The sequence below is a fragment of the Fonsecaea nubica genome (genome assembly GCF_001646965.1).
Source record: "Fonsecaea nubica strain CBS 269.64 chromosome Unknown Scaff5, whole genome shotgun sequence".
NCBI classification, from domain to species: domain Eukaryota; kingdom Fungi; phylum Ascomycota; class Eurotiomycetes; order Chaetothyriales; family Herpotrichiellaceae; genus Fonsecaea; species Fonsecaea nubica.
This window is the reverse complement of record NW_019173678.1, coordinates 587,629-606,576: the sequence shown is the minus strand read 5'-3', so window position 1 is coordinate 606,576 and position 18,948 is coordinate 587,629. Positions and strand designations below refer to the sequence as shown.

General features: G+C 53.6%; 7 protein-coding genes across 7 annotated transcripts; 3 read left to right on the top strand and 4 right to left on the bottom strand.

The window, feature by feature from the left end:
- Positions 1 to 778: 778 nt before the first annotated feature.
- AYO20_01393 (hypothetical protein) lies at positions 779 to 2,299 on the top strand (the record flags this gene model as incomplete). Its single annotated transcript, XM_022639699.1, has 1 exon — positions 779 to 2,299. One exon carries the CDS (start codon positions 779 to 781, stop codon positions 2,297 to 2,299), a length of 1,521 nt encoding a protein of 506 aa, XP_022504535.1.
- Positions 2,300 to 3,426: 1,127 nt separating this feature from the next.
- AYO20_01392 (hypothetical protein) lies at positions 3,427 to 4,525 on the bottom strand (the record flags this gene model as incomplete). The annotated part of the gene is made up of 4 exons (XM_022639698.1): positions 3,427 to 3,492; positions 3,551 to 3,665; positions 3,743 to 3,841; positions 3,951 to 4,525. 4 exons carry the CDS (start codon positions 4,523 to 4,525, stop codon positions 3,427 to 3,429), a joined length of 855 nt encoding a protein of 284 aa, XP_022504534.1.
- A 544-nt stretch (positions 4,526 to 5,069) lies between these two features.
- On the bottom strand, positions 5,070 to 6,953 carry AYO20_01391 (hypothetical protein; the record flags this gene model as incomplete). The annotated part of the gene is made up of 3 exons (XM_022639697.1): positions 5,070 to 5,682; positions 5,733 to 6,467; positions 6,514 to 6,953. The coding sequence occupies 3 exons, from the start codon at positions 6,951 to 6,953 to the stop codon at positions 5,070 to 5,072; spliced, it is 1,788 nt and encodes a 595-aa protein (XP_022504533.1).
- Positions 6,954 to 9,437: 2,484 nt separating this feature from the next.
- On the bottom strand, positions 9,438 to 10,895 carry AYO20_01390 (hypothetical protein; the record flags this gene model as incomplete). Its single annotated transcript, XM_022639696.1, has 2 exons — positions 9,438 to 9,617; positions 9,702 to 10,895. 2 exons carry the CDS (start codon positions 10,893 to 10,895, stop codon positions 9,438 to 9,440), a joined length of 1,374 nt encoding a protein of 457 aa, XP_022504532.1.
- A 1,131-nt stretch (positions 10,896 to 12,026) lies between these two features.
- AYO20_01389 (hypothetical protein) lies at positions 12,027 to 12,608 on the top strand (the record flags this gene model as incomplete). Its single annotated transcript, XM_022639695.1, has 1 exon — positions 12,027 to 12,608. The coding sequence occupies one exon, from the start codon at positions 12,027 to 12,029 to the stop codon at positions 12,606 to 12,608; it is 582 nt and encodes a 193-aa protein (XP_022504531.1).
- A 743-nt stretch (positions 12,609 to 13,351) lies between these two features.
- On the top strand, positions 13,352 to 15,367 carry AYO20_01388 (hypothetical protein; the record flags this gene model as incomplete). The annotated part of the gene is made up of 1 exon (XM_022639694.1): positions 13,352 to 15,367. One exon carries the CDS (start codon positions 13,352 to 13,354, stop codon positions 15,365 to 15,367), a length of 2,016 nt encoding a protein of 671 aa, XP_022504530.1.
- Positions 15,368 to 16,911: 1,544 nt separating this feature from the next.
- Positions 16,912 to 18,300, bottom strand: AYO20_01387 (hypothetical protein; the record flags this gene model as incomplete). The annotated part of the gene is made up of 2 exons (XM_022639693.1): positions 16,912 to 17,622; positions 17,677 to 18,300. 2 exons carry the CDS (start codon positions 18,298 to 18,300, stop codon positions 16,912 to 16,914), a joined length of 1,335 nt encoding a protein of 444 aa, XP_022504529.1.
- Positions 18,301 to 18,948: the final 648 nt, after the last annotated feature.

Sequence of the window (18,948 nt, the reverse complement as noted above, 5' to 3'; positions counted from 1 at the left end):
TGACGTGACGAGGTTGGGCTGGGGATGAGATGGCTTGGGTTTGGGACAGTTTTGTAAGCGATGCGGCTCAGGCAACAAAGCGGTGATGATTCGAGTGACAGGACGACGAGAATGAGACGGAGAATGCCTCGTGACGGACGGACAGGGGAGATGCAGAAAAGAATGAAGGATATCGGATGTCAGCAGGGGATGGTTACGACTGCGGTTGTATGTCAGTTTAGTCCTGATCGTGGGGGAGTGAAGGGCAGTGATGCAGTTGCGAGGATCCAAAGCAAGGTTGCAGGTACCAAGACAGCAGGTTAGCCGCGTGAGGGCGGATAGGCTGGCACCTGGGAGGCAGCTGGGCAGCTACAAAGAGGCGGCGAGGCGCGGCTTGGTCATGATGATGACGATGATGTCGAGGGGCACCTGGGAAAAGTAGCCAGAAGTGCCTGGACTTCCCTGGAGGTGCCCGAGGGGCGCCTTCTTAACTACTGAACCCCGGCACCCCCGGTGCCCAAGGCCCCTCGCTACTCGGTACTCGACAGTCCAAGCTAGTACTGCTAGGCAAAGCACCACATGCACCCGGCCGTACTTCCTCCGGCGATAATTGCTCCTTCAGCCTCGCGAACCTCGGATCAATCATTATCGTCTCGATTCCATCCCCTGGTCCGGCTTCCCTACACATACATATCTCCCCGATGTCCTTGATACACGGTCAAAAGTTTGTCTGGTGTTGCAAATTTGGTGTTCTTGTCGCCTTTTCAGCATATTTCCGCCCATCTGGGTATTGATCACCATGCGAATTCGCCTACAGGGAGCCGGAAAGGGACTGGCAAAGCTTGGCAGTCGAGCACGTCAACCGACAGAGAGACTCAAGAATATACTACCAGGACGGGCGCCGATAGGGACAGGGGCATTATCTGCACCCGAGGTCAGGGCGAGGAATTCGCGATTGAAAAGCCTGGTCAATGACTTGGAAGAATCTTCGAGGCCAGATACCAACAATGCAGCTGGGTCGGGTCTAGATGAGGTGTTTGACGACGTCGGAGCTTCGAGACAGGAGTCCCCGCCATCTCAGACCCGGTCCAGAGGTGGCAAGCTCAGAGAGGGCATTCTGGTGGACAATGGCATTCCTCTCGTCTCTCCGATCCTTGCCCGCGACGCTTGCAAGTGCTCGGAATGTGTCGACCCTTCCGACCGACAACGCAATTTCTCCTACGCAGACATACCCACCGACATTGGTTTCAGCAGAGTAACTCCCGTCGAGAGTTCGGGGGACACCATTGTCAGCTGGCGCAATGACGCTCCCCCGCACTCCGCAGGTACATCGACAATCTTCGACAAGGAGACCATCTCGTCTCTGAGGAAGCCGTTCCGCAACCCGCGCTGGCATCTGTACAGCCTGGCGCAGAAACTGTGGGACGCTGAGTCATTCACGCGTGATTCCAACCGATTCGACTTCAACGAGTACATGAGCAGTGACGACGCCTTGGCCGAGGCTCTCCACCTGCTGTGGCGGGACGGCCTCGTGTTTATCGACGGGGTGCCCGAGTCAGAGGGTTCTGTTTCGCAGCTGGTGACCCGTATCGGACCGCTCATGAACACCTTCTACGGTCCGACATGGGACGTCCGTTCGGTGCCCAACGCCAAAAACGTCGCCTACACAGCCAAATACCTCGGGTTCCACATGGACTTGTTGTATATGCGGGAGCCTCCGGCGTTCCAGTTCCTGCACTGCATCCACAACGAGAGCGTCGGGGGCGAGTCCCGGTTCGCCGACACATTCAAGGCTGTCGACGAGCTATACTCGCAAGACCCGGCCAAGGTCCGCGACCTGATGACCTACCCGGTGCGGTACGAGTACGACAACGACGGCTACTTCTACTCGGACCTGAAGCCCACGATCCTCAAGCGACAGGAACTGAACGTGCCCAACCGCCCAACCCACAATGCCCAACACCCGTACGTCATGTCCGACATCGGCCGCGTCTACTGGTCGCCGCCGTTCGTGGGCAACATCCACCCGAAGCTGGAGCACCACGAGCTCGTGCGCTTCGTCGCCGCGAGCAACGCCTTTGCCTCGATCCTCGAGCGGCCCGACATGGTCATCGAGGAGAAGATGGACAGCGGCACGTGCGTCATCTTTGACAACCTCCGCGTCGTACACGCCCGCAATGCCTTCGACCTCAACTCGGGCCGCCGCTGGTTGAGGGGCGCGTACCTCGCCCGCCAGGATTTTGTGAGCAAGGCCTCGTCCATGGTCCACCGGATGCCCGCCAACATTAGGTTTTATACGCTCGACGGCGAGCAGTCGTGAGGCAAGCGCAATGCACCTGATGATCGTCATATCTGGTTTCCACGCCGCTGCCGCCGCCTCAACATGTGTGACCGTTCTCGAAAACCCCCGGGAGAATAGGCGACCGTCTGTTTCACGACCACAAATTCAGGCCGCGCTCCCTAACAGCCTTACAAGACGAAGCCATTTCTCTCTCCCCTTTATGGCGCGACACGTGCCTTCCCCTATCGCTAGTCTGACAAGCAAGCTCTCGGAGTAACGCCATGCCATGCCCTGTCCACGAGGTGAAACAGAATGCGCTGGTCACCAAGAACCCACATTCCAACGAAGACGCGGGGGGGGGGGGGGGGGAGGAAGTAAATGTTCTGTACTTGTAACAATCCGTCGTTCGTACACAGTCAGACTGCCACACTCCCTCTAATTCTGATCGTCGCCCTCCCTCCATATCCGCCATATCGCCATATCTGACAGATTCCGTTTCTTCGTCTCATTGGTTGCATGGAACTACACGAGACTACATTGGATGCTATGGTATGATTACCTGGATACCCCTTTACCTGAGAGTGTATATTTCTTGGGCAAAACAACAAAGACACAAAAGACAACGGTCAGACAAAGGGTTAGAGGTGGTCAAAAGGTCAAAGATCAACCAAGTACGACGAATGAGAGTATACTTCTAGACAGGTTGAAGATAAAAAAGAAACATTCATGACAAAAATGCCCCGAACTGCGTAGATTGCGCAGACTCTAGACCGAATTGGGTGTCTAGACTGTGTAGACAGTCAGACAGTGTAGATAGACAAGATCGGAAAGGAAATTGATATGTACTAGGTAGGTATCTATGGTACGGAAAAGACTCTTGTTGGGCATTCTTTTCCAGCCTTTGCGCTATGAACCGGGCAGAACAGCAACTACCTATACAGGTAGTTAAGAAACACATAAAAAGGATCATAGTCTCCTATACCCCCTATACACATTGGACAGAGAAATTTGTTGTTGTTTTTTTGTAGAAGTTTTTCAAATGTCACATTTCTTCATTCTTCTCATTTGTATTGACGACACCAAACACTCATTAATGACTCGCCCACAGTGTCCAGCTATTTTGACGAGGGTCCGCTCAGTGAGAAATCCATCAATGGCTGACCGCTCTACGCGGTGGTAGTTGCGCTAAAAGGCTTGAAGAAGTCCGGGTCGGCTTCGAGCTCTTCACGGACCTATACACACATATCAAATCAGCACCATTCAAACCAGGAGGACAGAAGGTAAACATACAATATCAAGCCCACCGATGAGCTCCCCATTCGTATACAATTGCGGAAAAGTAGGCCAGTCGGAAAACACTTTGAGGCCCTCGCGCACATCATTGTCGGCAAGGATGTTGAAAAATCTATTTCACACACAACGTTTAGCGCATGTCCGGGATCCAAGTCGAGGCGTCAAGGGGAAGTAGTGACTGCAGCGTACCCATATTTCACTTGGTTCTCGCGCAGAATGCTGACGAGCTGTCGACTAAACCCGCATTGCGGCGCACTGGGGGTTCCTTTCATGAAGAGCATAACCGGCCTGGGACATCGTCACTGTCAGCAGAGCTGTTCTCTTAGGCGACCGACGCTTTCGATGTGTGCAGAAAGTCGACCGTATCCTTTGTACAAATCCGTAGGATGAAACTTACGCAGCTTTGACCAACTTCGCCAACCGCTCATTCAACTCCTCTGTGGCCTCGGCCCCCGACGCGGCCTGCGAATCTGAAGGCTTAGATACATAAGAGCCCGAGTCCTTTGTCGAGGTCGGCTGCTCTGAACTTCCGTTCGTATGCGCGTGGTTCTGTGGCTCCGCCTTCAGCGGCGGTGGCACCGACGCACTGCCGTTGCCGTTGACATTGGCGGCGTTAGAGCCAGTGCCAGCGTGTCTCTCAACCGCTGCTCTTAGTTTGCCTGCGTCGCTCCCACTCACAGTCTCCAGCGTCTTCCCATCTCGCTGAAGGACCAGGTACGGCACCGCGGTCACATCGTATTCTTCGGAGACATCGGGCAGTTCTTCGGCGTTTATGGAGAGGAAGGAAAGATCGGCGGCGCGGGATGAAGGGTAGGTCGAGGCCAGGGCGGAGAGGATGGCGTTTGTCTGTGCACAGGGCGCCGCCCAGGGAGTGTGGAAGTAAATTACGTGCAGGTGTGAAGGAGGGGCAGCCGATGTGTGTTGCTTGAAGGCCTCTTCCGAGGGGACCTCTAGGAGGCTCAGGGTCGCCATGGTTCAAATTGCGGAGTCAGACTTCTTCTAGAAGGAAGATGCAGATATCATGAAGAGATCAGAAACAAAACGAAGCAGAGACACGCTGCCCGGCGACGATAAATGGGCTTGCGACAAAACTTCGAGGTTGAGTAATTGTAAAAACTGCGTGATGGTCTTGTGTATTTTACTGTATCGATGACGCCACATCGGGGCGTGATCGGCCATGCCAGCCTTGCACACCTTGTCCCACCTTGCCACTGGGTGCCACTCTAGGTGCCTAGACATTTAAACATGAACCACATTGGTAATGCAGGTAATGGTACTATGAGGACAGGTATTCTGCCGTCTGTGGGTGAGTGACAGATTATTCACTACATATGCAGCGAGCTAAGATAGAAAAACGAATGAAACTAGTGTACAAAATGTCGTCCCGCTCTGGCTTCTGGCTGTATCCTCCCTTACCAGCAATGTCCAATCTTGGTGGCTGCTGAGGACGACCAAGGCTTCCCTGCTGTTGTCGAGTATGCTTAGAGCTATCTTAAAGTCCAATCGCACATCTTGGTCATGGCGACCCGATTCCCATTTCCCTCAGCCAGGACACAGCCGAGATGCTTGCCGCAGACTGCATGAAGAAGTGATCCATTGCTTCAGCTTCACCCTGATCCACAGCACAATCGTAAATGTGCCAGAACAAGGGCAGGTCCAACTTGTTGGCTTGTTTGCACCTCTTCAAAATATACTTCGTGGCAGCGTTGACGTCGTTGCCACCCTTGTAGTCCTCAAAGTGAGACTTCATCGGCGACGTTGCAATACGTTTTTTGAAGGCTGCTGCGTTGGTCAGGACGAGCAAGATGATGCTTTTGGAGAAGTACTCCGACCGACAAATGACCTTGAGGTCTTGCAGTCTCTCCAGTAGCACATTCGACCTGTGCGTGTGATCAAGATATCGATCATAGCAAGTGAGATCGATGGCAAAGAGACAGAACTGGACGTCTGCGAATTGCGAGATGATCTTCATCGCAGATTGTTCCTTGAGTTCGATAATGCGCAGTGTGGACGAGTTCATCGTGAGTTCCGTCTCTTTCATAGTATCGATTGCTTCGGGGGCTTGGATGATATCCATATTGCTAGGGGTGTAGTCGGCCTGACAGATCCTTTCGATCGCGCTGAGGTAGCTGTAGAAATGTCAGCAGCTGTTGAGCCTTTCAGAGACGGAATAACGTACTAAGCAGTCTGTCCATGTTGCTGCATCACCGAGAAAGCTTGTCGAACGTGCCAATTGTTCCAGATATGTTTGACGGATCCTGCGAGTCCCACAGGGACTTTCCAATCGGGTCCCCCTGACTCGGCAAAGTCTCTGATGATGTCCGCATGATCTCTGCTGGCTTGACTGACGAGGCCGTTACCAATATCTTTGACGTAGTCCAAAATGGCCACAAGAGCTTTGAGGGAAAGACATGTGATTAATTGACGATACTGTTCGACTTCTGACTCGGAGTATGGCTGTCCATATCGTTGCCGCATTTGCTTGACGACGGCGGATCTCCCATGTTTGTCTCCGACAGCAAGGATCTTGACTTCTCTACTCAACTTGCGGGCGTCTTGTTTAAGCCTCAAGTCGATCTTGGCTGAGTCGCGGGCAGTGCTCTTGAGTTGGAAAAGAGGCGTGTCGGAGAGGGCCCGCCGTTGGCCTTTCTCCCCAGCCCGATCTTCTGTGGGGCTGTTGGCACGCCTGAGCATAGACCGAAAAGTGTTCTGATAGATTCTATGTCGAAGAAGGAGACCGTCAAAGTCAAACGTCCTTGACAGTTTCGAGGCAGTAGAAAGACCTGTCTTGAACGTGGCGAATGAGGCAGAGTCGCGGAAGCCGACGAGAGACGTGGCATCGTCTTTGGCTCGATTGAAGACTTTTCTGCTTTCATCTCTCACCAGCAAACGTTTCTGATCGGTCGGTGTCCGACTATTCTAGTCAATACCTGGCTTGCAGATGGGATTGGTTCCCTTACCATTGGAACGCCGTCAGGCACAGATTGAGGGCATTAATCTGATGATCTAGGCGGGTGAGACAGTCTTTGGTAGCCTGGTCCTCGAGAAGATAGAGAACTTTGCTGCCGACCTTCAGAAGCTCCTCCTCGTCATCCCATTGGAATTTTGATATCTGGTTGTCGATGTATTCGACCAGTAACTTGCAATGGGTGATGGCGTCTCCGAGGTCTATCATCAGCTGGTAATGCTGAGAGTCGCCAGAGAGACATTCCGCCCAGTTCTGGACTTGAAGGAGGGCAGTCCGCACTGTTCGAAGATGGCCTGTTAGAAGACTGATATTGAGCTCCGCCTCCCGATACCTCTGGCGGAGTTGCGTCAAGGTGGCGACCGATTTGCCAATGACGGAGACTATGCTGGCAACACCAGCAACGATACTCAATGTGCCACAAAAGGGCTCCATGGCTAGACCGCCAACAGGTGTTTTCTCATGTGTTTAGGGAAAGTCCTCGTGTGAGCTTCTGAGGGCGATGAGTGAAGAGGTTGTGCCAGAACAGGTGCCAGAGACGTCCCAATATTCACTCTGATGGCCAGGTACTCCCACATCGCATGGCACCACCCTGGTAGAATCCATGCATCGCTTGGGATAAGTGGATGTGAGGGCAAGCAGGACGGTTGGTTGCAAGCCATGCTGAGGCCTAGTGGGTTGAACACATGTCCACGGGCTGAAACTGGGCAATGAGCCCCCTTAAGCGCGCGTTATCTTGCGTCAAGCCCCGGACTTTCCTTGCTCATCAATGTGCTCGGCCCCAGATAAGAGTGGATTAGTAGGTGAGGGACGGATATTGGTCGTCTGCCTCTTTCTCGCGTGGATTCGGAGCATCCGGCCGACATGGGTGAGCAAACATTCTACGCGGCAAAGGAACATTCTCTGACAGAGCCCAGCGTCTCCTCCCCTAGTAAACTGCAAGCCACAGTGATCTGTTACTTCCGGCCATCCCACACCGTAAGTTGGTGGCCTTCCCAGAGGGCGCTTTCTTTAGGCAATCACTGACCGTCTCGAAAAGCCACATGCGCCGGACACTGCAAGGAATGGGGCGGGGATTCAGGGGGATGCTGAGGCCAGGAAGCAGACTGCGTACAGACGAAAATTAAGAGGCAAGATGTCCGTGGTGATAGTAGTGATGGTTGCTCGCAGAAGGTGTGATTCAGGTGGCTAGTGGACACCAAAGTTCATCTGCTACGCTTTAAACAGAAAAGGCGCAATTCGATCATTTCCCTAGTCGGTAAAGACGTCAACCCCGGCCAGATACGAGACCACGTTGCAATCCCCTGAAACACTTGCAAAGGTGTTGTGTCCCTGCAAGGGCATCCGGGCATCTCGATTGATTCGTCAATTTGCTGACAGCAGAAGATACGAGGAACGTGTCGTCCCACAACTTGAGCACCGGCAGCCGATGTGTTTGCATGGACTAAGGTGGCAGGGGAGCATCCGGTCTCCAGGAGGGAAATGAAACTCAGCCTTAGTATAGAGGTAGACTGTGCCGTGGCCGCCATGTTTTTGCAAGGATCTTCAGCCTACTCGTGCTACTCATATCTCTTGGGTTCTCCGCTTTCGCCAATTTCTGCCTGGCTAATTCTGCTAGGCAAGGAGTTGCCGTGTAAAGCCATCGTGGGCTTGAAGGGATGGAATTGGTAAAGGTTCGTTCGCTCGGATGCTCTGTCTGCTTGGGAAGCATCGAGTCTCATAGTCGCGCTGTGGACGAGTTGAACCTCTTTTGGATGTGTTTGGTGTTCTAATTCGGACGGGTTTGGGCTGCCTCGTGGTGAGAAACACCATCGGAGAACAACCAGCAAACAAATGTTCTGGTCACGAGAAGCTTTTGCATCGCCTAACTCAGCCTGATCGCGGAAGTGGCCCGGGGCGCGAACTGACGCCTAGTGCGACCTTGGCGGCCACCTAACGGGGCACTGGGGGACCCCTCATCCACCCAGCTCGCTACGAGTATGTAGGTAGCGCAGTTGCGAGTGTCATGGTGACCACCTGCATTCGGACTTGAATCACCACGCCAATAGATATGGACCTGAGCCTGCGAGCAGACAGCTCACAAGTCCCCAGGATCCTCGATGCCCTTGAATCACAACACCCTTTAGTGCACATAGCTGCAGGGACTAGGGTTGTCGGTGCAACAGTGCGATGCTACTTGATGCCTTGAAAGCGGCTGCAGAAAGGGCCGCAAGGCAGAATTTCATCAGGGGATGAATTGTTCAGTGCTATCTGAAAGGCTGTCGATCTCTCTCTTTCCCTCGTCTACTCGTCCTCAAGCCATGCCATTTAGGACGCAGGTCCGTTCGATGCTAGCTCGTAAGGGAAGGATTCCGTCCAGGATGCTGGTCTTTGCGGTATCTGTTGTTGATACCTCAAGGGATGTCCTCCAGCAGTGTTGAAGTTGTTAGATGTCCAGGGGATAGACATTGTGCGATTGAAAGGGCAGATCTCAAGGCTTGAACAGACAGGAGAGATGTGTAGTTCTCCTTTGTCGAGGAGGATCAGCCTCATCAGCCATGATGTGCTCCTTCTGCCATGGGAACTCATCAGCTCCTATCCCTCGCCCTATTGCTAGCAAAGAACTTCCTGTTCCTGTGGACTACCCTGCTGATCTTGTAAGGCCACATGTACTTCAACAGCAGCACAGTGAATTCCCAGTCCTGATCGTCAAGCTCGCCTCCGTGGGCTTAGCCTGGCCTCGAGACTTCGACTCCTGTCCTCATTGCTACCCCCAACCTTGGTTATCGGCACACTGTTCCAGAGCCCTTCATGCAGGGTGATGATTCGAGGTAGATCGTGACATGAGCAAGACTCGACACACCAAAAATGCAACTCCAACATAATGCGCTGTTACAATAACGCTCAAATGATAGTGTCGACAAACAAAGATCACCAAGATCAACGCTTAGATTTACGATCATGCCTCTCGATTGCAATCAGCACCGGAACCAAGAAGACCGCCCCTGCTGCCATGACCACACCGACAAATATCTGCGCGTGGAGAAACTTTCCCGCGGCGACGTTTGCTAGGGCTCCAGCGATGGGAGACCCGATGATAGACCCAACGGCTCCGGCACTCTGGAGGTCAAGTTAGTATCAGTATCGGTGCGAAAGCCTGTCCGAATTGGGGACAGAGGTACGAAAAGACAAAAGGCGACTTACCCAGCCCATTCCCATCCTGGTGCCAATCACCCCCAGATTTGGTGATATCACAGGATGCGGCATCGTCGAGGTCGGAGCCGTCACCAAGACCCCGGCGACGAATCCCCAGAGGACACACCAAACAATAAATGCGGCCGAGCTGTGGATGGCGATCCAGGAGAAGATGAGCACGGTGCCGAGGACGGCGGAGAAGATCAGAGTGTAGATGGGCTTGACCCGTTGGCCCAGAAGGTATGGGAACGTGCGGCCGAGGAAAGATCCACCATTCAAGATGGCGAGCATATAGAAAGCCATGTCTTCCGACGTGTCCAAGACCCAGCGTGCCCAAGAGACAATAAAGAACAGAGGGATATAGTAGGCCAAAAACAGGAAGAACAAGGAGGCGACCCAGGAGAGAAAGACGGGCTCCCGGATCGCGGTCAAATCCCAGAGAGACCGTGCTTGAGTGGACCCCTCTTTCTTGTGTCTACCAAGAATCAGGCAGATGAGCACTGCGAAAGCCAGGTTGATAAAGGCAATACAGCGGACGGTCCAGCCATACCCAATGCGTGGCTGTAGTTGGCGGAACATGATGGGAAAGATGACGCCGCCCACGCTCGAGCCCACCGCCGCAGCCCCGACTGCGATGGGCCGTCTGGTGGTGAAGAAGATCGAGATGAGCGCCAAAGTCGGCACATACGAGAGTCCCGCCCCCAGGCCGACACAAACACCCTGGGCCAGGAAGACTTGGTAGTAGGACCTGGCCAGACTGGTCATCATCATGCCGAAGACGGTCAGGAAACAACCGGCAAAGACGAGCGACCTGAGATAGCCGCGGTCGAACAGGGGCCCGCCAAAGACGCCCGTGAAGACGACCAGGAACGCCTGGACGCTACCGATCCATGATATCGCCGACGCCGACTCGTTGGCGAGCAGGTCTCTGATGAAGAATGCTTGAAAGGCGCCAAATGTGCTCACGATGCCCCAGACGTTGGCAAAGACCAGGAAACCCGCAAAGACCAACAACCACGCTTCAAACCCTCCGTTGGGAGGTACAAAGGTCTGCTGCTGAGGAGGCTCTTGTTGTGAGACGTGATCCTCGGCTTCTGCAATTGGCGTGCCTGGTGTCTTTTCCGAGGCATCCCAGGCATTCTGTGGAGCTATGGACGATGACGACAGGTCTTCGTCATTCTTTTCGTCGGGACGAACAAGCATAGTATAAAGAGTATATCTCTATCAGGCAAACGTTTTCATCCAGCTTGTAAGCAGGTGGCCAAAGGTCAAGGACTGGACCTGCTCTCCACTGAAGGCATAACGTTTGAAAAGGGAAAAAGTAAAAGTTGAATACTCTAGCTTCTACCTCGTACTTACCCCAGACAATTCTTCATGGTATTCTGCCGCTCTGTGTGCCGGGATCCCGGTGGCGTCGTATTATGTGCTTGTAAGGATCATCCATTTGCGGGAGGATGCGACCGAGGTCGCTCGCTGTGAATTGCTCCGCACGGCCAATTGGGTAGAAATAATATATTATACCAAGTTACTTTGTACGAGGGATGTGAAAGAGGCATAGTAAAGTAAGCTTTGCAAGGGAGAGATGGCGCAATGCCCGTGCGCAACCCCCGTTCTCTTACCTAAAAGATTCGCTGTTTGCCGCTCGCCTTTCGCCGGTGTTCAGTGCCGGCTTGTGTGAACCGAGGCCAGAGATGAACAGGAAGAGGAAGCCCAATGGATCTCTGTAGTGGGCCTATTATGGCCATGGATTTTTGTAACAATATCGGGACACCAGCTGTATCACTCACTCTGTGAAGCCTAAGTGAATCCCGAACCATCTCGCCTGTTTACCCCGTAAATCCTCAGAAACCCACGAGGCTGTGGCAATGTCAGCATAAGGCGCAACAATTCCCCGGATGTTTCCTCCTCAGCGGTCATCTTGACCTCGAAGACTGGGAGGACTTGAGTCTAGGTTTGCCATGTCCCTTGTGTCAGATCTTAGTACCAGCCTTGTCTTGGTTTCCCAGAGCTCTGCCATCTCAAGAATCCCAGCCTTGCCACCCACTCTGCCAATCCGCCAAGTAAGCCATTAACCTCGCCATCTGCACAGAAAATGGCGCAATATCATGTAGCAAGACAAAACTCCAAGAAGAGGTTTACACGGATATCATTCGGGCACAAGAAGAGTGATCCATATAAGTCACGGATAGGGATACCCCTGCTCTGCTCTGGTCCCAGGGTCTTTTGCTGTCAGCCTTCTTGTTTCCCATCTAAGCAATACGTCGCAACCCAACGAGAGACTTGAGGCGCCATCTACACTGTGAATACTAGACCACCAGCTCGAAAGTTGTCAGCATGTTCCAAAGTCGGATCGCAGCAGCAGCAGCGAGTCGCACCCTCAGCGTACGACAGACACACTCCCCTCTTCGACGTCCGCTGGTCGCTTTCCGCCAGTTCTCTGGCTCTGCATCCGTGCTTCAAAGCCTCCCGGTGCGAATCCATGGTCGAGGCACCGGCACGCAACAAACTATCGAGGTAGAGGGCAAACCATACAAGATCCTGACCGACACCTACCAAGTTCTGGGAGGAAACGATTCGTCGCCGTCACCCGTGTCCTACTCACTGGCCAGTCTAGGCTCCTGTACCCAGGTGACTGGATCCGTGGTTGCTAAGGACCACAAGATCAAGGTTGGGCAATGGGACGTCGCGGTCGAGGGCATCCTGCCCACCGCGGTGCTGGTCAACGGCGAACAGGGCAACCCGAACTGGGAGAAGGTCGTGTTGACGGTCAAAGTCCAAACCGACATCAAAGGCGGCAATGATGATCCAAAGTTCAGGCATTTTGTCGCCGAGTCCGAGCGCCGGTGCCCGATCACGCAGCTCTTCGTTCGCAGTGGAGTTGCGTTCAGCAGTCAGTGGACCAATGAGTCACTCTGAGAGATGGAGATTGGTGCAGAATGCGCGAGGATAGGAGCTTGGACAACCTGAATGGATAGCGGCTGCGAAAATGCTCTATCTGGAACCGGTTGAACCCATGGTGTGGTGTTGGTTCAGGCCTCATCCGAGCTGATGCCCAGTGTCTACCAGGTCTTCGTTGCCGTCCTGAGCTCGTCTTACCCAACCTACGCAGATGTTAACAGAGAGACTTTGCAGCTTTTGATCTCTACAATAAAAGATTCTTCTTGGTTCGTACTGCTTGATTTTTGGCAGGGTCCTACTCTGACTCCTTCTTTCCTGGCTGCAAATGGCTGTGGCGCTTCGCACTTTCTTGTCCCGCTGGTTCATGGTTTGAGGACCTCGTCCTCTTGAGCGACTACGGCATATGACCTCCAACATATATGGCATCGCCTACATCCCAGTCACCGTCAAGAGTTCGATGAGCTGCAAAGTGGGGAGTAGCTTTGCGCTTGAGGACCTTGTGGAAGACATTCTTCGATCCACACAACGCCCTCCTCGCATACAAATAGCCAGTTGCCCTGCGTGACTACGGCATCTACCCCTTTACATCTGGTGTCAAGCTCATCTTCTACACACGAACAGCCATAGACTGATCCCAAGGGACTCCTTGTCTCTAAACCCTCGTCAAGCTTTCATCCTGAAAGGGGTTCTCAGCCTTGTTCAACCAAGTCCCACCATCTCTCTCCATACACATCCACGTCGACACAACACAATCATACAAGATGTCTCCCCAGCAGAACCTCGATTTCGCAAGTGAGTTCCTCAGTGAGGAGGAGCATCGCACCATTCGCACATTGACACAGATCCTCTCTTGGACACAGAGGCTGGCTGAAGGCGGCAAGGCACATGTCAACTTCGTCGCAAGTATCTGTTCAGAGGCAGCGGAGGCACAACAGAACTCCCAACACAAGCTTCTGAACAGCTTCCTGCGATCCGTCGACGGTGGGGGTTCAGAGGCGATTGCAATCTTGCCTGGTGGGTTCACCAGCCACGGGCTCGCTCTCTTTGCTGGAGGCGCCCAACGGTCACTGGAGGGCAATGCTCAGACCGACCTCAGGGAGCCCAACGTTTCCAAGGGTGAAAGATGCAGGGTGGGATTTACGCGGTACACGGTCCCTCCCGATTTTGTACAAGACCCTCTACCATCCCTTTTCGACCTCCTAGAGAAACATGGCGGCGACGTCCCTCCGGCCCTCGCCGTCCAGCTGACCCTGACACTGTTGAAGCACGCCCCGAGGCAGATCGGCCAAGAAGCGCAGCACAAGGCCTGGGAGGACTTCTCAGTGTTCATGACCTGTGTCGGGCGGAAGCGGCTACAGGACGTATTTGACTTTGGAGCGAGGGTTCGAAACTTTTACGCGGTCTTCCGGTATGAGGACGGGGACGGAGAGAGCCCAGCCTCGTTCGCCGACGCGGGAGATAAACTCACGCCCCCCCAGGCCAACGAGGAGCGGTTTAACGGTGTTGCCCCTCTCCCCAAGGGCAAGGGGCCAGAGCTCAAAACCTTTCTTAGGAAGCTTGAGCTCATCAGCAAGGCCGATCACAAGCAATCTGAAAGTAGCGAATATAACGCACCTCGCTTCTTTTACGGGGCTCTATGCACGCTCTTGCGAGGTATAGAGAAGGCGCTGACTCGTGCTAAGCTATCTCAGCCTCCTTGGGCCGGACAGGCAACTGATGATAGAGCGGCCTTCAGCAAAGCCATCCATGCTCTGGAGGCCATCATGCATTTCCTGTGGGCTTTTGTAGCCCGCTTTCGAGAACAGATCCGCCTCACACTCAAGTGGGTGACCCGCATATGCGAGCCCAAGCACGACGCCCACCTGGCCCCTAAACCAGGGATCGAACAAGCCAGTCCCTACCTGGAGGGGGAACACGTCGTCACCCTGAAAGAGATCGAGGACGGGAAGACTTGGGACTGGTCCAACGCGTGCCTCCAGTGGCTACAGCTCCTGCTTTCTCAGCAGGACGCCGCCCGGGACATTCACATGTGGGCGCCATCTCGGACATGGCGATCCAAGTCTTTGAGGCAAGTGGTCCCCCTGGTCAAGGTCCACACGATTGAGTTCAGGGTCGCACCCTGGGATCGAGGCTCCCGCGACCTGTGCAACGTTCGGCAGGAACTGGAAGAACTCGTATGGCACTCCGAGGCCAATCGCAGTGCTTTGACAATGTGGCTGGAGCGGAACGGACACGGCGATCTGGACGAGGCGAAATTCACGGGGGCTGTCCACTGTGAGACGATGCTGCTCACACTGCACGCCCTGACCCTCCCCTGGGTATTCGGAGGCACTTACCCAAGTCCCGAAACAATATCCCAGTGTCTCAGGTCTCGCGACATAGTCGTCTCGCCGCAAGTCATTGGCAAGCTCCAGGCCGGTCGCGACATGCTGGGTGTCTCGAGAAGATGCTGCCCTGGATGTAGGGCCGTTGTCCTTGCGATCCGCAACCTGCAGAGCTTCCGTCGACGAGTAACCCCGCCGCCTTTCCACGGGGTTTGGCTCCCCATGGCCCTCCCGCCCTGGACGCCACGTCGCATCGGCCTCAAACTCTTGGAACAGCTTCGTCATGAGATTCGTTATCGCGACCGACTCGCTTTCAAAGCCTTGACCCCGGAGGAGCAGGAGGAGCTGAACCGGAATCATGTGCCCGAGGTCATTCTTCCTCCGAAGATTCCAGAGCTGCCAGTAGGTTGGGTATCTTCTGAATCCGATTCCGAATCTGCACCGGAAGTTTGACGAGAGGGTTTTCTCTTCGTGCCTGCAAAAGAGTTTGCCGATGTCCTTGGAAATGGAAAGGCTTTGTGGTTTGACCTATATGGAGAAGGAGGGGGGATCATCAACAGTCCCGCGCTATGGTTAGGGAGAGGAACCTTGTTGATACATAGTATGTACTCGGCAGAGATGAGGAATGTGGGACTTTGGAGGTCCATTGTGAATATTGTGTTTAGGCATAGCTTTCTATACGGGGTGAATATAGTAGATACTAAATGTCCACCCGGTTAACCGAGAAACGTGAGCCATGAACCTCGAACCTTTCTGAGTGGTTGTCTATCTGTCTGTCTGCCCGTCCGTCTTTCCCCATTACCCTTAAAAGGGGTATACTTTGTATCCTTCGGTTTGATTTTATTCGGAGGTGATCAGAGCCGATCAAACGGGAACTGGGAGGTTTAGGAAGATCCAGCGAACTACTTGGTATGTATGTATGTGCGGCCGTGTATACATACATACGCATACTTATTGTATACATGTACAGTAACTACCTAGGTACCTTGTACGTACGTACGTAGGTGAAGGAAGGGTAACGCAGAGTTGATGCATGCTGAAGTGGAGCGAAAAGAAGCGAAAAAGAAGGAAACAGGAGCCAGGCTGTCAGGCCAGGCCAGGAGAAGAAAAGTTACGGGAAAGAATTCCGAACTACATACATAGTGAGAACCGAGTATAGGCAGCGTTCGTGCCAATAATGCCGCCTAGGACACACACCGGTGTAGCCTGGGTGGAAAAGACAATATTAACACTGGGGATAGCTGGCTCTTTATGGCTTCTATCTTCTGTCTGTGCCTGCTCGTGTGAGAGAGGCGTACGGCGACCATTTCTAGGGGCCTCTCTGGGTGTGTGTTTATATATGTGTGTCTGTCTCTCTCTATCTTCCCCCGCAAGAAAGAAAGAATGCTACACACACGCTTGCACCCCCGTTGCAAATGCTCCTCAGTGCTTCGTCTGCCTCATCGTCGTCGCCGCCGCAAACACCAGCAGGACTTGCATTCCGCGAAACAAAGCCGCGGCAGAGTCTTTTGGTTGACAAAACCCGCAGGCCACTTTTGGTGGCTTAGACCCTCCTAGACTGAGCCAAGTTGACTCTGCCTGCCTATCCAACACCGGGTAATCAGTTGTATCACCCAGCGTTGACTGCAGACTGCCATGCTCGAAGTAGTCCGAGGATGAAACGAGTGTCGCCAGGGAATGGCGGGGACAGGTACCAAGAATCTCGCAAGTATTTTGTTCGTGTTCAACGAGATTTCCCAGCCGGGTACCACATGCAGCCATTTCATGGTCGGCCTGCCCGGTGCCTTGGTTCCCGCTCAGCTGCAGGTCTCGTGGGCGGCCCTCCCTAAACCACACTTTGTGCGCGCACGTGAACGGCTACCACAGAGAAGAATGAATAGGCCACAGTATCCGGTCGACATCGTCGCAAAGGAGGCATTCGCTTGAATCCAGTAGTTGGAAGGCTCTCCGAAAGATTACCAATCGATCATGCAGCCTTTGACAGCACATGTGACGAATCATCGCTTCCATTCCCCTCTGCCTCTCATGTATCCCTCGATAGACCTCCACACCTCCTCTACAGTCTCTCTATCCCTCCACCGTCGTGACATCCTCGTTTCTTGCTCAACATTTTGTCCGTGTGCTCTTTCATCCCACCTTTCGACAGCAAAGGTTTTGACGCTGGATCCCCACCCTTTAACTTCAGCCGGGATGGGTAGACCCTTCTCTCCGACATAAATACCAAGGACGTGACCAAACAACTCCTGTGGTTCTCGCCATTTGTAGCCTCGAAATTGCCATATCTGACCGGTGGTAAAAACAGCAACGACCCGGGACCAGTAATCTGGCTTGAAGTGTTCGGGAGAATCGACGAGGATGAAGCGGTACGGTTTCTCGCTCAGAGAATGCATTGTGCGGGTGATGTGCAGCAGATTGGCTGTGGTTTGGGTAGACAGGGTGGGATGGTCCGGGGGCACATACAGGCCAGTATCGAGAAATGTTTTGATGTTGGACATGCGGAGCAAAGACGATGCGGATGGAGAAAGGAGGATGATCGGGTCGGATCGTTTCGAGGACACGGCCGATGCAAGTGGTTTGGACGAGTTTGCGGCAGGTCGAGCGGCCAGTTGAGCTGGCTTTGCTGGAAGACTACCTGGTCGTGAAGATGAAGGGAGACCTTTTCGTCGCCCCAGGAAGGTTTCTGCATGCTTACGGACATGTGAGAAGTCCTGTCAAAAGGGTTAGCACATGGATATTGGTACGTGGGTGGGTGTAGTCCTTACCGAGGGCTTGATCCCGCGTAACACTGTGTTGTGATCGCCCATCCTTCGTTCACCGTTGTAAATTGCCTGCAGCCGCGCATCGATCACCTTGACAGGTCTCCCACCAGCGGATTGTGTAACACCGACCCCCGAGCCACTGACTGTAGGCACAGCCGCACCACCAGCAACATCAGCTGCCCTGTTGACCGCATCTCCCAGAGCAGCCGCGCCTTCAATGGGCTTGATGTATTCCGACTCTTCCGAGGCTCCTTCGAGCCAGGTGATCAAGTCCAAGCGCTCGACAAAAATCAGATTTCGCACTTTGTGGCCTTCGGGTAACTCCTTGTCGAGCTCGGCTGCGCGAGCAATGTACTCGGGCACTGGAACATCCTTTTGCTGCCAGGCGAAGAAGATGCTGCGTAGATCAACTTGGGCAGTGTCCGGATTCTGCGACGTAAACCGTGTCTTCGTGTCTAGAGGGAGGCATTGTGAGGCGGGGTGTGTGAAGTAGAGGTGTGTCGCCTCGACTAACGAATCTGTTTGGTTTGCTTCGGCGGTGGCAGGATCTGAGGTCTTTGTAAGGGTTGGGGGTTTGGAGGCTGCAATTGAGGACCGCAACAGTTGCAGCGCATCCGAGGAGGCCATCTCTTCGACTAGTGTTCAACAGGGATCAGTGCTGTTGTCTAGGTCGATACGGCATCGCCGTGTGCGCGACTAATGTTGTCGTAGAGGGTTGCATGCAGGACTGTCAGTCCCATTTGGGGCCTTTCCAAGAGTGGTAAAAGACAGGATGCCCGCTGAGTCACGGATTATGATTTTTCCGTAATGTCCGGCACGCACGGGCCTTTCCCCCCTTTTCCCACGGCCTTCAGCCTCTTTGCCAACGGATCATATTACATGCACGACGCAAGCCACTTCCATCCGTCTTGTCCAAAAGACTGCTGTATTTGTGTCAAATCGTTGCTAACATTGCTTTGTCCGACCCATGTTACATGCGCTATGCATCTTGGCCGGTCAGCGTGTCATCGACTGGACGTCAAACTGCAGGAAATACTAGGATCTTGGAATCGGTCATCTCGCTTTCCCCTTCGAATCTCCCTTCTGGAAAATTTCCAGTTCAGGAGAGTGTCCGGACAGGGGTGGACGAAATTAGGGCGGATGGCATAGCCTATGTGCTCTTTATGGAGTCCTTGTCCGAAAAGGCGATGTCTTCGTCCGGTCATGGAGCGACATACTCGTACCGAGCACAGGTGGAGCGTTGAGAGGAAGCGCAGTCGGTCACTTTTCCAATGT